Source organism: Hydractinia symbiolongicarpus, chromosome 1 (assembly GCF_029227915.1).
Source record: "Hydractinia symbiolongicarpus strain clone_291-10 chromosome 1, HSymV2.1, whole genome shotgun sequence".
NCBI classification, from domain to species: domain Eukaryota; kingdom Metazoa; phylum Cnidaria; class Hydrozoa; order Anthoathecata; family Hydractiniidae; genus Hydractinia; species Hydractinia symbiolongicarpus.
The window spans coordinates 12,168,145-12,183,878 of NC_079875.1; the positions used below are offsets into that span (position 1 = coordinate 12,168,145).

Genomic DNA, 15,734 nt, shown 5'->3' on the forward strand with positions numbered 1-15,734 from the left:
GTCTCGGCTTTTTAATTGACTGAATTTCAATTTTATTATTTACTCCTAACATAATATACAAATTGCGTTTCTATAAAAATTATTGCACTTAAAGTGCTTCATGTTTTTCATATATATCTATCCTATCTCATGTACTCTCCCTTCGTAGTCAAACTGCAACCGCATGCTGAAAGCATTTGAATAAAATTATTTGGTTTTCAAAAATAGAAGAGTGATATTTTATTGTAAATTCGAAGAAATTCAGACCAAACGATGTCACATATGAATTATAATTTACAATTAGGAATTATGTATAAAAAAAGCAGAAAAACGTAGTGTGTAAAAAATGCAAACGTTTCCTGTTTCTTTTTGCAGCTAGTACCAACCAAAAAGCAAGTTACCCCCCCCCAAAAAAAAACAAAAAAACAACAACAACAAAAAACAAACAAAACACTTCCAGAGTATGGTTAACAAAGCAACAGGTAAACATGATATCTAAATTAGCATATTATTAAAACTAGAATCGGGGAACATTTCGAAAGTTAAAAATTTCGAAATTTTAAAACTGATGTGACAAAGATTTTGTCCAGAAAAAGTATTTCTGGTAGTGTATCCGAAAGCAAGATAAATAAAATTGTGTATAGGTAGATACGATAATATAAATAAGTTATATATAATAGTCATAATACACTAATCCATGGTTTAAACTAAACCTTGCAGAGTGATTTGTGATTGATGAAGGAACAGAGGACTGGATTGTTGTTGTTGACTGAAGTATTCAACCTAAGAAAATAAATATATAAACAAAAAGTGAATTTAATAATAACACCAATAAAAAATATTAAAGTAATTTTATCTTTTCAAGTGAATGAAAAGAAAAATAAGTCTAGTTTTTTTCTGACTACCAAAACTGAAAAAAGCAGATTCGTTGCAGTTCGGTTGTTAGGGTGTCTACTTAATAACAATCCCTTATTTCCTGACATTGCCGACATTTCTGGAGTACTGACACTCCCCTTATTTTCTCCAGGACATTTATTTTATTGTGGCCCTGGCCCTAAATGTAAATTTGACACAAATATGAAGACAGATCAAAGTAAAATATTATTAATCGTTTAGAAATAGATAACATACAGTTTAATACTTTCCAATATATTAAAAAAAAGACAGCTTGCTTTTGACCATTCTGAAATTCCTAACTCATTTTCCTGACATTTACACAATATTAAAAATACCCCGGACTTTCCAGTGGATACCGTGGGTTGCTTTTTCCACCATTTATTTCACAGACAAAGTACAACGGCGTCAACCAGTAGCTATTCAAAAAAAAATAGTTTTAACTAATACTAACTTAATACTAACTAATACTAATAATACCTTGTTTGTGTCTTGTTTATCTTTTGAATTATAACCACTCATGGGTAGCAACATAAACCTTGGAGGATTGGAGACGAGTTGTACGACGCTATGTTCTTCTTGCGATAAGGAAGAAATTCGTGTTGTGCTAACTTGTAAAGAGTGTTTGTTCAAACTGGATATAGAACCAAATATTAACTAAAAAAATAGTTGATAAAAACTTTAGCAAAACAAAACTTTTTTTCTGGCGTGCGCTATTAACAACACGCTTGGAGTGGTTAATTTCTTTGGATGTAATAAATGGCCTCCAAATTTTTTTTTATGTTAGACATGTTTATAAGACACACGTTATAAGAAACACGAGGCTGAGATGAAATATTAAGACAATTTAAAAGTAAATTGACGGAGCTCTTGAAGGAAAGGAATTTAAGGATACAAAAAAAATGGCCAGGCTCTATAAATGTTCATAAAATCGTTTTTAAAGTAGTCAAAAAACAAAACATCCAGGTCAACAAGGAGGTTCAAATGAGACACTACAAAGCTGGAACTCGCTGGATACGATACATTACTTTTTATATTTATGCATCTATTAACCATGCGCTTTTAAAATCACTCGATCGGTTCACTCAAAGCGCCTAGTGCTAGGCTTAGAAAACAAGTTTAGAAATAAGCGGAAAAATAATCCATTCCTTAAGATTTTTCTGTATAAAAAAAAGTAAAAAACACCTTCGCACTAACAATTGCTTTAGTTAATGGCTCCTTTCCTATTTAGCTTGTCTTACTATTCTAGATTGCAGCATGGATTGACAATGTTATATTTGACCCTGCGTTGTTTAAAAAAACACTTACCAAGCTGATATCGAGCCTCAAACCCGATTCCAAAAAATAATTGGAGTGTTTAGACTTACCGAAGTTCTTTGAAGTTGTCGTTGTACGAAAGTATTGATGTGTGGGGTGAATACGTCTAAGTCAAAGGGATCAACAAAATTCTCTAATTCGTCAATCAACTTATTTGCATGTTGTCGATACTTTACCAGCGCCTAAAAAGCCCATAAAACTTGATAAAAATGTCTGTTTGGCAGGATTTTCAAGTAAGTATGTAGAAGTAAGATTAGTTCTTTTCACGTGCAATGTTACTATGGATAAATCCAGTAGCTTTTTTCAAAATTATTTATCAAAAGTTTAAATTTCTCTAGTTTTAGGATGCCCGCTCTAATCGCGACAGAAAATCCTGAAACACTAATATTTACGTTTTTTTTTCATTACCCAATCAAATTGTTAGGGTTAGGCGTTAGGCTGCTAATAGTAAATTTCTTTTTTTTTGCCTCACCTTACCACCTGATATTTTACCACCACAGTACTGCCATCGTAAACACAAAAGTCAATTTTATTACTCTCCTCAGTAGTCCACAAAAATGTATGCAGGGGAAGGGATGTGAAATATAAAGGTTATCAAGCAAGTTCCTAATGTTCGCCTCGGTACAACGCCTAGACCATAAATGCAGTGGATTGGAAACGATTATTTAAGAATGTAAGCAAATTAAATTTCAAAAGAACACTATTGAAAGCATCTCTTAAACCAAAAAAAAATCCCTAGGCAAAAAAACATCTAAATCTTCCAGGTGTCTTGATTTTCCTAGCCACACTGACCTAAAAAACAAAACAAATAACATCTACCTCATCTTTTGCGTCAGTGTTTCCGCCAAAGATCTTCGAAACAAACTTAACATCGAATATCATTTGCAACGCTTTATTTTGAAACAATACTTTTTGTTTCACTTCAGTTACAAACGACTCATGGGAGGAAAAGATTGATTCGCCAATCTTGGTTAAAAGCGAACTAATCGTTTGCCTGTTAAAAAAGAGACCGTGTTACATAGATGATAAAATGCTTTAAAAGATTTGTTTCTCCTTGCACTGATTACAGGATGGCTAAATTATTTACTAGTCTCAAGTGCTTTTCCCAGAATGAAACCTTTTTGGTGCGAAAAAGCATAAAACTGTCTAAATCCTCTTTAAACATGAAAACTCGCATTCAACAGAGTGACTGAAATAAAAATACACCTCATCAAATTTACAGTCAGCTCGAAAATTTTTAGTTGGGATGTAGGTATATTTTTAATTCGGTTTTCTATATGAAAGAAGCAAGTGGAGCATGATTGGATTTTAACATAGCAGAAAATTAAAACGGGAGGGATCACATATACCGACGTGTGAATTCTTCGATGTGTAAAATACGGCTTTTCTTTTGGTTAACGTTCCACCAGAGCATGTCACAAATTTCCCCAAAGATATCAAAATTCCAAAAATATTTCAAAATTTTTTTACTCCCATTCAGATGTACGTTGGAAATTAATAAGATAAATATATAATGGAGAAGAAATGGAAGAAAAAAAAGGAGCGCAAATTACATACATACCTGTCCATTTTACTTCCGCCGACACGATGAAACTCTTCCGCAAGTCGATACAGCAACGATGACAAATAAAACGAAATCTAGCAGAAAGACAAAAAATTAAAAACATTCAGATCAAAGTTTTTGAAATGTTCTAATAATCAAACATTTCTGTATGCTTTGGTCTGAGAACAAAGGGTTCAAAGTTCAACTTTCCATAAAAAAAAAATAAATAAAGATGGTATCCTAAAAAAAATAAAGATGGTATCCTAATTCCGAAATCACGTACTGTGCGTGTTCTCTCTAGAGCTATAAATAAAAACACATTGGTTACTTCGTACCTGTGCAGGTACTCTTATATTTGATTTGACTTTTTCTCCACTTTCATTCTCTTCTTCGATTGTCACATCTTCCCAGTTTGTCGTGGCAAACAAAGTCAGATCTTCTGATGATGACAGCGTTTTTTGAACCAAGGAAAGCGTAACGTTCGCTATCCACTTTGTCCATAGAGAGAAACCAAATCTACTTTGCTCAGCGAAGTCATCCTCCATTGTTTTGAAGCCTTCTGTTTTCTTGGTTAAATGTTTTCGACTCAGCTGTCGTGAAATTTGTCGTTTTAACTGGGGTTTGTTCAGAGTGGAATCGTACTCGATGACTTTCGGTATGTTATAACACAAATCTGGGACACCGAGGCAAAATCGACTTAGAAACGTAGCTCTAAAACAAAACAAAAATATATATAAATGTAGGTGCAACAAAACTAACTAACATGGTTCCTCTCGCAAATTTGAAACCCGTTAGTTTAGCCATAATATAATTTCAAAAAACCATACTTATCCAGCTCTGCAGTAGCCGCTATCGCATCATCTGTGTTCACACTTCCCAACTTCTTCTCAACCTCGTTCAACATAGTGTTTATATTTTTGCACAGCTCTTTTACTTTTTCTGTAAAAAGTGAGTTCAAACTCTCTTTCATGATATTCGCGTCACCGTATTTTTCGAAAGGGTCTTTTTGGTTAGGGGCGACATCTTCGGAATCAAAAATTAATTTTTGTACCTGTAAAGGAAACACAGTTTCTATCACGAATTTTGCTTCGTTTTTTTGTTACAAAAAATATTTGCCATTTCACTTTTCGAAATAAATGGGTGACATTGGCAGATGGTTTGGTAAGGGAATGAAAGTTGGTGAGAAAATGACAGTTGTCATGGAAGATAGCCACAAATTTAGGATCAAGAAAGATGGAACCTTAAATGACAGAACACTATGTATTATTTATACTCTTGTACTGACTACTGACAATTCGAAGATGCAACCCTTCAGGAAAAGCAGAAAGGTCACCACTGCACATCAGCAGGGATAAAGCTGACATTCCAAGAATCCCTGGGAATAGGTGTAACACATTAGCAAATAAGTCATCACTCGCCAACATCGAAACATATGTTCATGTCCTTTTAAAAAACCCACAAAAGCTCAAAACTATGTTAACCACAGAAAAACAAATCCTGCACATTGTACGTGAAACAGCACAGCAAATACTGAAACAACACCAAACAGAGGACTCTTATTTCAAGAGCATCCTCCACTACTTACATCTTTTTTTATAGCTCTCCTTCTTCTTTCATTCTCATCCAACTTATCTTCATCGGGTTCACAGAAAAAGTGCTTGACGTCTACTAAGATGGAGTGCAAACTATCGTTTAACTGAACACATAGCCTATATAAAAAGTATTAATTTTGTAAAAAAAAAACAATATTTAGCATGGCTGACCATACAGTAAACGCATAAATTTTGTTATCTACCTTTTAATAGAAGGGGTGAATGATTTTACTTTCAAAGAAAGCATCCCTTCAACACCTTCAGCATTCGAGTCCAGCAGTGAAGAAAAATCTTGTGGAAACTCATGCCATGTAAAACCGTTCAGATCATGGTCCCAGCATGAATCGTCTATACCGTTCTGTGAGTCGTCCAAATGCACCAGAACGTCGTGTAGACTGCCAGATAGTGCAGAAAAACACGTGGAGAATTGTTTTTCTAAAATAATCTAGGAATGAGAGAAAGGAAAAAAAGGTTACTTAAATCTTCGACATTAGTTAGGTAAAGCCCTTATTAATTCAATGTGAAGATTGTCAAAAACAAAACCCAATGTGATACTTTTTTTAATCTGATTCAAAAGACGACAATTTTATGCGCAGCTTATTATTGCTCACTGTGCCAATTCTGGATGGAATCAGAGTATATAATACCCTACCTTACCAGACAAGATTGTTCCTCACTATTAAAAAAATTGTCACTTTAGTCTTACTTTTATTTTTCTGATTAGGCAATATGGATATTTCAGCCTAATTCAAAGAAAAAATGGCGCCATGTGTGAAAAATGGAAATGTTAATGTCACTGATATCTTTTTTTGTTTATTTTAATAACTTTCATTTCAACACAAAACAGGAAAATTTTAGTTGCCATCATGATGCACGTTTTTTTATCCCTTACCTCAATTTTAGTTAAAAAAAAGATGTTGACAGCAGATAATTATGACCATTTTAAGCAGAGGCAAAAAACGGCAAATAATATAGTAATATACCCTACCTTGGCTCGTTCTACAAATAGAGGTCGAAAGAATTCATCCCAAATTGATAATGAACGGTTCAAGCACAAGCGACAGTATTCTTCCCAAGTTTTCTCCTTTTCCTCATCATTCGCAGTTTCCTTAATAAAACAAGTATTACTACTTTTCTTGCTGTTAAAAAATTATTATCCTAAAATGGCTGTTTCAGGGTGCCTCAGCTTCAAAGTTTTTATTCACACTCCATAAATGCTTTTATGAATTTTTTTAGGATATTATTTATTAGCCCTGCTCAGTATGTTGAGGAACAATTTTTGTAAAATAAAATAAACGTCAGCATTTTGAAATGGAGATGCACAGAATTTGTTAATTTTTGCGTAGTAACAGGAAATATTGGATAGTACAAAGAATAATAAAGTGTAAAATTATAAGTAAAATTTAACTAGTAAAATATAGCCTTTATTTAATTTCTTTGATGCGCTGCAGTTTTTTTGTGAATTACATTTTTTTTGCACACATAGTGAAATCTGACAACAATTTTGTTACTTATTTTAAAAAACCTAAGAGAAAGCATAACACAAGAAAGGGTCTATTTTTTAAATTGATGTCAAAACGAGGATTTAAAATTATTTAAAACTAAGAACTTTTCCTTTCTTCCTCTACATACTATAGCAATCTTCTGATATAGAATGTTAAGTTTCAACTCCTTATGTAACCGTATAACAATCTCTAATTTGGTCATCATCTAACAAACTAACTTAAACTTACATTCTCAACCAAAGTGTCCGATCTAAGTAGCTCGAACACAGCATCACGTATAACAGCAAGGCCTTTAATGTTGTTGACAAACGACAGTAAATTCTTAACACCGTGATGTACATCTTTGATAGACCTATACAAAAAATAGTTGGTAACTACTTTAGACTACTTGTTAGTTGGTTTTACCATTTCATGAAAGTATTCAAAATAGTAATTCAACAATTCGAAGAAAATTATCCTTTGAATTTTTTTAAAAGGTGTTTTCAGTTGAATTTTGAGATGAACGTTTACATTCTCTAAGGAAATTAACCTTATTTAAATAAAAACCAATATACATATATTACAATGAAATAATATTGGCCTGTTTCTATAACGGCTTCCGTTCTACAAAAAAAAAAATACTATTCTGGTGATGTCGAAATATGTACCATATATAAAGGTAGCGGAACTATAAGCGTCGCAAAACATACAGGAAGTAGTTTCACTAACATTAGGATCCATCGACAGAAATGAAAAGACTGAATGACTCTTGAAAACACATGCATATAGACGTGATAAGCGCAAATCACGTCTAACGTTTTATTTTAGCTATAATTATTGAAAAAATATGTTTGTGCTTTTCAGAAATAATTTCAGAAAGCCGAACATAGAACTTTCGACACTTGTGACCTGTAATGAAAGTTTATTCCAAAAATTTCTAGTCTGAGTTTTTTCAGTTTCAATTTCGTCAAATTGTGATTCAAGAAACAAAACATACCCACTTAGCCATTCAATAGCATGCTTCTGAAGATATGAAACAGATATGGAAACAGGAACATCACGCAACTTTGGTACAAACTCTGAAATAAAATAAGAGAAGTAAGACATACCACCACAACATATTTGAACAACAGATTGGTTCGAATACTAAAAAGGTAACACTGTGACTACTTTACCTACTTTCATTAGAACTATGTAAGCAGCTTTATTTAATACAAAAAGAATTGTTTTAAAACTGCAATTGCTGACAAAATAAATGAAACAAAGGTATTTTTTCTGTCGTTTTTTTAACATAGACAGCAGGGCCAAATAGTCAATAGTCGGTTGTAAAGGCACCACTTTTGCACACACGTAGGTCAGGTGGACAGCCTTTAAAGGTAAAGATTGGTGGCATTTTCTATCCCTCCCACACAACAACATAACTCAAGCCACGAATACTGTAGTAGAGACTTACTCAAATAACTCAGGATCGTAACTCCTAATTCCAATATGAACATTCATGAGTTCAAAATGTACGACTTCAATATAGAAATAGTGTATGTAATCACTTGGTGGCAACAAACTTCGAAATTAGGCATCTTGTCTATGTTTCAAGGTCTTTTTAGTAATAGAAAAGTGCAATGTTTTTTTCCACAAGGATTGTAAAACAATCGTAAAGCTGACAAAACAGATATTATAACCACAAAAATAATCTTCTGTCCATCTACTTGAAAAAATTGAATCTTTAACAAAAGGTTTGAATAGTATACACAAAAAGTTATCCCAATGCTAATGTGTATTTGCCCAGCTGGTAGCAGTAGAGAGTTAAATCCAATGAATGTTATGTATACATTTACTGCTGCTTCACTTTATCATCACTGCTTATCATATCATCCTTTTTTACTTATTTTTATTTCATCTATACAAAATTTCCATACATCACCAACAAAACAACAAAACTAGAAAACAAACCTGAAACAGTTGGTGGTAAGTAGCGCGAAACTGTAAACACATCAACATCATTACCGAACAGTGTTTGAAATACTAAACGTAAAAAAATATGTCACCTAGTTTTAAGCCTAAAAACTGAAAAAGAAGAACAGGATAAACAACCAAGAAAATCATCTGACTTAACAAGAGAATATTGAAACAAACCAAAACACATTATTTCGTTAACTCACAAGGTGTTGTATTGGGGCCTTTCTGTGCAGTAATATCTTGTAGAACCTTGTAGAACAATGGTTTTGCATCTAAACACAAAACACACTGTAGTAGTAGACATACCGTAAAAACAAGCAAAAAGAAAACAGCATAAGGCAAAAATATTTTAATGGCACTTTTTTAACAATTAAAATTATTTTCTTTTTATAAATGAAACTTTTATTAAGGACAAATCCCTATCTGAATTTAAATTTAAAGGTTTTGCCATAAATTTTTTTTGCCCATGTTAATTTAAAGTGCATCAAGTTGAATACAAAAGGACTTTGGCTAATTAACTAATAACACAGGAAAGATATAGTGTTGTATCATGTTTACCTTCAGAAGTTTTGCTCTCACTAGAATAAAACAGCGTTATCATTTGTTGAATACTCAACCGTAGCATGTAAGTGATGTCGCATATCTGTTTCTTCACACTGATAGCTAAATGATAAAATTACAACAATACACAAACTTGCGTAAAACACAAACAGGTAAATAATTAAAATGATAAACTGGACTGATACTTACAGTGGAAACTTGAGTGAAATACATCTTGTATTGCAGACTAAAACAAAAACGAACTGTAAAAAACAAACATAAGAAAATGCAATGTTATTCTCTCTTGTTTCTCGCCTTTAATTGACTTCTTACCATTTTCTTATGTATTCTTATATTTTAAATAACACATGTTTATTATTGGGTACATGGTCGTAAGTTGAAAATGATTTGGAAGAGATGACTAGTATAAAATTATCTCACGAAACAAAAACAAAAATAAAAACAAAAAAAACAGAATTTCTAAGCTGCATTGAGTGACACAGAATTACTGGCAAGAAGATAGGCAAATAATATAACTTAATTATAACAAGAGAGAATGCCTAATGGTTAGTGCAATTTCCTTTCCTTTAAGGGGGGACTACACAAGACAAAATTGAAAACCATATGTAAATACCTTTCTTGCCATCAAAAACTCTGTGAACATTTGTCGTGGTGACAGATTGTCCAGCAATGATATGCAGCAAAGACTTTCAGATAACGCCTAAAAGAAGTTACGTAAAAACACATTCATTAACAAACTAAAGAAAACAATGTAGTGGTAACACAACAACAATTGTTACCTTATCAGGAAGTGTGGCTTCTTTAAGTGATGTTCTGCCACCCTAGTAAAAGAGTACAGCTGTAGAAAAACTGAGAAAACAATAATGCAATAAGAAATAATCATCGTGTAAGTTTGGCTTACCTTTAAAATGGATGGTTTGAAGTGACTAATGGCTGCCCACTGGTGGTGCAGAATGGGAAAGGAAGCCTGCAGAAAGTAAGCAAAATATGAAACATGGTTGACAACTGCAGCCACATCAATTAAATTTAAAAGAAGTATTTTGCTAATCAGGTTTTCATTTTTAGGACATTTTGAAGACAGTTCTAGGAAAATTTTCCTAGAACTGTCTTTAAAATTTATTAAGCATCGAATTCAAAACAGTAAATAAGATACTTACATAAACATCTCTGTTTTGTCTTGATTGTCCAACATTAATATTCAAGCTTCTATTCACAATGTGTTGAGAAAACAAATATAACTGAGCAGCAAGCAAATATTGATGTGTATCCAATGCACTCCAAATCTTTGAAAATAGTATATACCATATTTTTATATTGTGTTAATAGAAAATACACCATTCTTGTGTCTGTTGTCCAGCACACAATATTTAAGTACCAATAAATGTTGCATGGCTTATTTTGTTATGCACTTTATCAGATTCTCAAAACTCTATGTAATTGGAAAAGCATTAGTATGTGCTACTGAACTATTAAGTTTAACTTTAAAAACATCTGAGCGATGCAATGGTCAACACAAAATGGTTAAATCATAATTTTCAGACACTAAACTTTTTAAATCAGTCTTCTTACTTTTTCTGGCGTATCCACAAGCAAATCCATTTGTGTAGCCAAGGAATAAAAAGCATGCTCTTTCGATCTATGATGAACATAAAAATTAATAAATGAAAATATGTCTTACAGGACACTTTTTTGCACACGTTGGCTTACATAGTCAGGGTTTGGTTTGGTTGCACAACTAATGTTTAAAAAACTGAGGATATTGCTTTTAGAGGCATTGTAAGGTTAAAGATGCGAACCTTTATCATGCTTGTTAAAAAAAGAAATAACCATAGGATTTCCCCCCTATGCAAATACCAGTTCTCTAATTGTTCAAACCCAGTATTCTCATTTGGTACCAGGGTGTATGGTGACACATACTTTCATCTCTGAGATATTCAGAATGAGTATAAACACTACATGTCTAAGCTGCCTCAGCATGAAGTGAAATCTCAAAAGTTAAAAAAAAATACAACACATTTTAAACTTTTAGTTAAAATAGTCTAACGTAGTATCAAATTTGGATTTTTATGCTATAAAATCACAAACTAAAAATTTACTCCCACAAGGTATGTAAAACTGTTGAATTTAGAAAAATAAATTTACAAAATTTTGTGGCAATTCCAAGTTGTGTACAGAAAATAATAAATAAAGTTCTTCACATTAAAATAGCACCCATGGTAAAATAAATGTTGTTACAGTAATATAAGTTGCCTTTTTTTAATTTTGCAGAAACATTTAGCTGTGTAGAGGTGTGTCAATATTCACTTCCTAGGCTATTAAAATATGGGTAGCTTTTCTTCACCACTCAGTAAGCTAGAAATGTTGAATCTTTTAATTTGGCCCAATTGCAGCCTGAACTTTAAAAGGAACCTGAGGTATAAAATGATATTGGACTTAGGGGTCGTCTACAAATTTCGTATGGTATTTTATACGAATATATACGAATTTAATTGCTTTTAATTCGTATAAAAATCGTATAAAATTCGTATAGTGTTAAATAGTTATACGATTTTTAAAAAATTTAATACGAATTTTATACGATTTTCATACGAATTGTCATACGAATTATACTCTTTTATTTATACGAATTTTCATACGAATTATATTTTTCGTTTTTAAACCTTTAAAAACGAAAAATATAATTCGATAAAAAACATTTCTATCGCCGTTTTTCGTTTTTAAACTTTTAAAATGCGATCTAAAAAAACATTTCTATCACCGCTTTTCGTTTTTAAACTTTTAAAATGCGATCTAAAAAACATTTCTATCGCCGCATTTCGTTTTTAAACTTTTAAAATGCGATCTAAAAAAACATTTCTATCACCGCTTTTCGTTTTTAAACTTTTTAAGCTCTATAATATAATATATTATAGAGCTTAAAAAGTTGGTTAACAAGTCTTTTTAAATCATCCAAAAAGCTCTTTTCATTCTCAAAATATTTACATTTAAAGAATTTCAGATTTACTTATGCTGCATAAATTATGATGTCATATTTAAGTAATACCAAATTTTCACATTTTCTGTCATCAGTAATTTTAGACCTGTTAAGGGATGTGTATTCAAACTTTATCAATGCATAAATATTGTAAAGGTGAATTGATTAACATTTTTTTGCAAAAACTAATTGCAGAAGTGACTGTGCAGCGTTGAACTTTAAGAATTAAAGTCAATTATTTAACTTTTAACTATTAAAGAAACAAAGTTCATCTTTTTTGACGTACAACTGTGCTTGATACATGAGGACTAAGAATAACAACAAACAGCAGATCTGAAGTGTAACTGTTGTAATGCGCTTCCCCCAGAGGGTCGAAAAATAAACCCAAAAGAATACAGTAAAAAGAGGCTCAGGAGAAGATAAGAGTAGACAGTAAAATGATCATTTTTGGTCTGACAAAAATGTAAAGTAAAAAACTGCTGACTGATCCTGTAACAAAACTACGGGTCCAAGGCAAATCCACAATTAATTAAGGACAACCATAGGTAAAACAATTTTAACAATTTTTTTTTAACTTTTGACAAAAAAAAGAAGTGTGCGGAACTTACTCGGATACTTTTTTGTCTGACTTGTTGGTGTTTTTAACAGTATCAAAACTGGAACACAAATCATCAATGACGGAAATACCAGAAAAAACCTATAAAATTGTAGATGAATTCAGTTACTATAAAAATAAAGGGAACAAGCAAAAAAACAAATAAACAATTTATCACCTCAGATGTTCCAACCATCATGTCTTGAATAGTATCAGCAGCATTGATCAAATCTCTGTAACGCTCCCTAACATGTTTGTTAACAAAACATCTTTTAGGAAACTGAACCTGTTTGGCAAAATAATAACTCAGTGTCCACTCAAATTCACTCAAATTTTTCTATCCTGACACTTACAAAATGTTTCCTATAGTTATGGCTGATAAACTAGCTGACAGTTCGAGGAACAAAAAAGAATTATACATAAAGAAAAAAAGAAACAAAGGATAAAACAAATATAACCTGAAGATAAAAACTACCCTTGAACTACACATTAAAATAAAAAGCATATACATTATGGGGACTTGGTGGAAGGGATAAAAATCCTGTCATCTTTTCCTGAAATTTCTTAAAGAGACCAAACTTTCCTGAAAATTTGCATATAAAAAACGTTCAAAAATTTCTAAATTCCTGACAATTCCTGATATTCCTGACAGAGTGGACACATTATAAGGTTTTTAGTTCTAGCATAGATTTAGCCTTGCTTATATAGTAGTAGATTTCAAATTGTAAGAGTCTATAAAAATTAATTAGTTACACACTAAATAATTGCAGGTTCCCCTTAATTTCACACAATTTCTTTAAATTTATAATGTAGAAAAAATTGTATATTTGTAACTAAAGTATATACTTGCTTCACAAAAAGAAACCTAAAAAAATATTGTGTTGTGTCTCAGCTTACCCAACCATTACACGAAGATCTTCTTTCTTCTTTTCAATTTCACTTCTAAAAACAAACAATGAACTCATATTCACAACACTTTTTACCCAATAAAAATTTAATCTTGTGCTACTGGTAAAAAGATTAATTTTCTTCATTTTACAGTTTCTTCTCACATGTATGTTGGTGCTGATGTGTGCTAATATAAAGCTCTATGTATATCAATTGTTGTGAGACACATTGCCTTACAAAGAATATCAATAAGATATTGTATTACAGTTAAAAATCAACATCTTTTTTAAAAATTTCTCTAAAGTTATTGCATGGAGTGTAAGCTTCAAAAAATTGATAGTCACCACGTTGTAAAACTTCGAAATGCTTTGAACTGATTGATTAAAATAATGGTCTTCACGAAAAATAAATTTGATAAACCTGTTAAAAAAAATGCTGACAAAAAGGAAAATAAAGAAAGTCTATTTCTAGAAAAAAAGTGTGTTTCTGGAAAAAAACAAAATATCCATTGGTGTATACTACTAAAAATAAATACTTGATGTGCAAAGGTAGAAATCAAATGAAACTCTGTGTGCACACGTACATAATACATTAATTTGTCAATACCAACAAGCTTCATAGGTTCGCAGTACATTAATTAAGCAGTACATTAAACCATACCTTATTTTTCTTTCCACAATTTTAATATCATCAATTCCACATGTCTGAAAAAGATTGTTGACGTCAGAGGGTGTTGCAGCCATATTGTTGGATAGACACTTATTTTTAGTTTCTTTTTGAAAATAAACATAACAATATACAGTATTATATCTCAACAGTTCTATCACATTTCAAAATGTGCAAATTCTTGCACAAATTTTAAATTATATATGCAATTATTTAAAAATTTGTTAACCTAAATGAAATGCACCATTTAAATTTTTAAAGCCAAAACATCACTGATAGTGCAGTATTACCTAAAACAATATTTTTTAATTTCGAGAAGATAGAAATTACCATTAAGAGCATTAATTTTCGTTATTACTTAAGTATCAACCATTTCTGAATTATACCTGTACAAAATACACTGTGAAACAATTTCTTTTGTCGGAACAACAGTCATCATTACATTGATATTATGCAGAATTTCCAAGCATAATGTACACAATCAAGGAAATGAACAAATTCACTTTGATCATTTACAGGTGTTCTTTAAAAAAACTATTGTTAATAAAAACATCTTTACTCAACAGAATCTTCTGTAATAAAAGGGTGTTGAAATAATAAGAACAGTAAGATTTAGCAAAATTTTTGGGTCTTTTATTTTATATGTACATGCAACTATTTTTACAAAATAGAAAATATCACAGTCTATAGCATATAAACATGAAAAATCTAGAGTTAAGTGTGTTGGAAACTTTAACTCTTTGTTTTATCTTTAACATTGTTTGACATGTCAATGGTGTTGTCTATCTTTGAATTCTTGACATTGCTTATTTCTTACGTTGTTTATGTCGAGGATGTTGTTTACATACAACATGTAATCTGCCGCGTCTCCAAACAAATCTACAGGCTGCACACCTGAGCTTCAACGACGATTTTACTTTGTATGTTCTGACATTACTCAATACAGCGTAGGAAAATCCATAGTGATATGTCTGTGACAATAATCCTCTGCAAAATGTAAACAAACCAGACATTTTTTGTTACTACTGTTATGTAATACTAAAATAATGAAATATTAAATCATTTACACTATAAAGCATTAATCAAACTTCCACATTTTAAAAATGATTGTACAGTAACGCTGCTAAACAATTTTAAAAGCACAAGTTTTTAATAGTTTTTATTTTTTAGTATTTTATCTTTTTGATTTTAGAAGGATTCAAATAAAGGAGCATGGCTTTTAGTGAATTAGCAGGGTATATATTTATATATTATACCTCTTTCTCAACCCACTTTTCCATTAACA

The 15,734-nt window shown here is 31.5% G+C and overlaps 1 protein-coding gene across 1 annotated transcript; it reads right to left on the minus strand.

Moving 5' to 3' along the window:
• Positions 1–3: 3 nt before the first annotated feature.
• LOC130639435 (conserved oligomeric Golgi complex subunit 1-like) lies at positions 4–14,564 on the minus strand. Its single transcript, XM_057447075.1, has 25 exons — positions 14,444–14,564; positions 13,793–13,837; positions 13,074–13,140; positions 12,909–12,997; positions 10,896–10,962; positions 10,484–10,609; positions 10,228–10,293; positions 10,106–10,147; positions 9,940–10,026; positions 9,516–9,552; positions 9,324–9,428; positions 8,969–9,037; positions 8,760–8,831; positions 7,807–7,888; positions 7,059–7,182; positions 6,314–6,433; positions 5,529–5,770; positions 5,319–5,442; positions 4,561–4,784; positions 4,069–4,444; positions 3,752–3,828; positions 3,010–3,184; positions 2,241–2,372; positions 1,354–1,530; positions 4–762 (listed from the first exon to the last, which is right to left on the minus strand). Exons 1-25 carry the CDS (start codon positions 14,524–14,526, stop codon positions 682–684), a joined length of 2,889 nt encoding a protein of 962 aa, XP_057303058.1. The 5' UTR covers positions 14,527–14,564; the 3' UTR covers positions 4–681.
• Positions 14,565–15,734: the final 1,170 nt, after the last annotated feature.

Excerpts from the sequence above, each read along its gene's own strand:
- LOC130639435 (XM_057447075.1), bottom strand. The coding sequence starts at position 14,526 with ATGGCTGCAACACCCTCTGACGTCAACAATCTTTTTCAGACATGTGGA. Across the intron at positions 12,998-13,073 it reads TGATGGTTGGAACATCTGAG|GTTTTTTCTGGTATTTCCGT; the intron begins GTGATAAATTGT and ends ACAATTTTATAG. Across the intron at positions 9,553-9,939 it reads AGTTTTTGATGGCAAGAAAG|TCTGCAATACAAGATGTATT; the intron begins GTATTTACATAT and ends TTTTTGTTTTAG.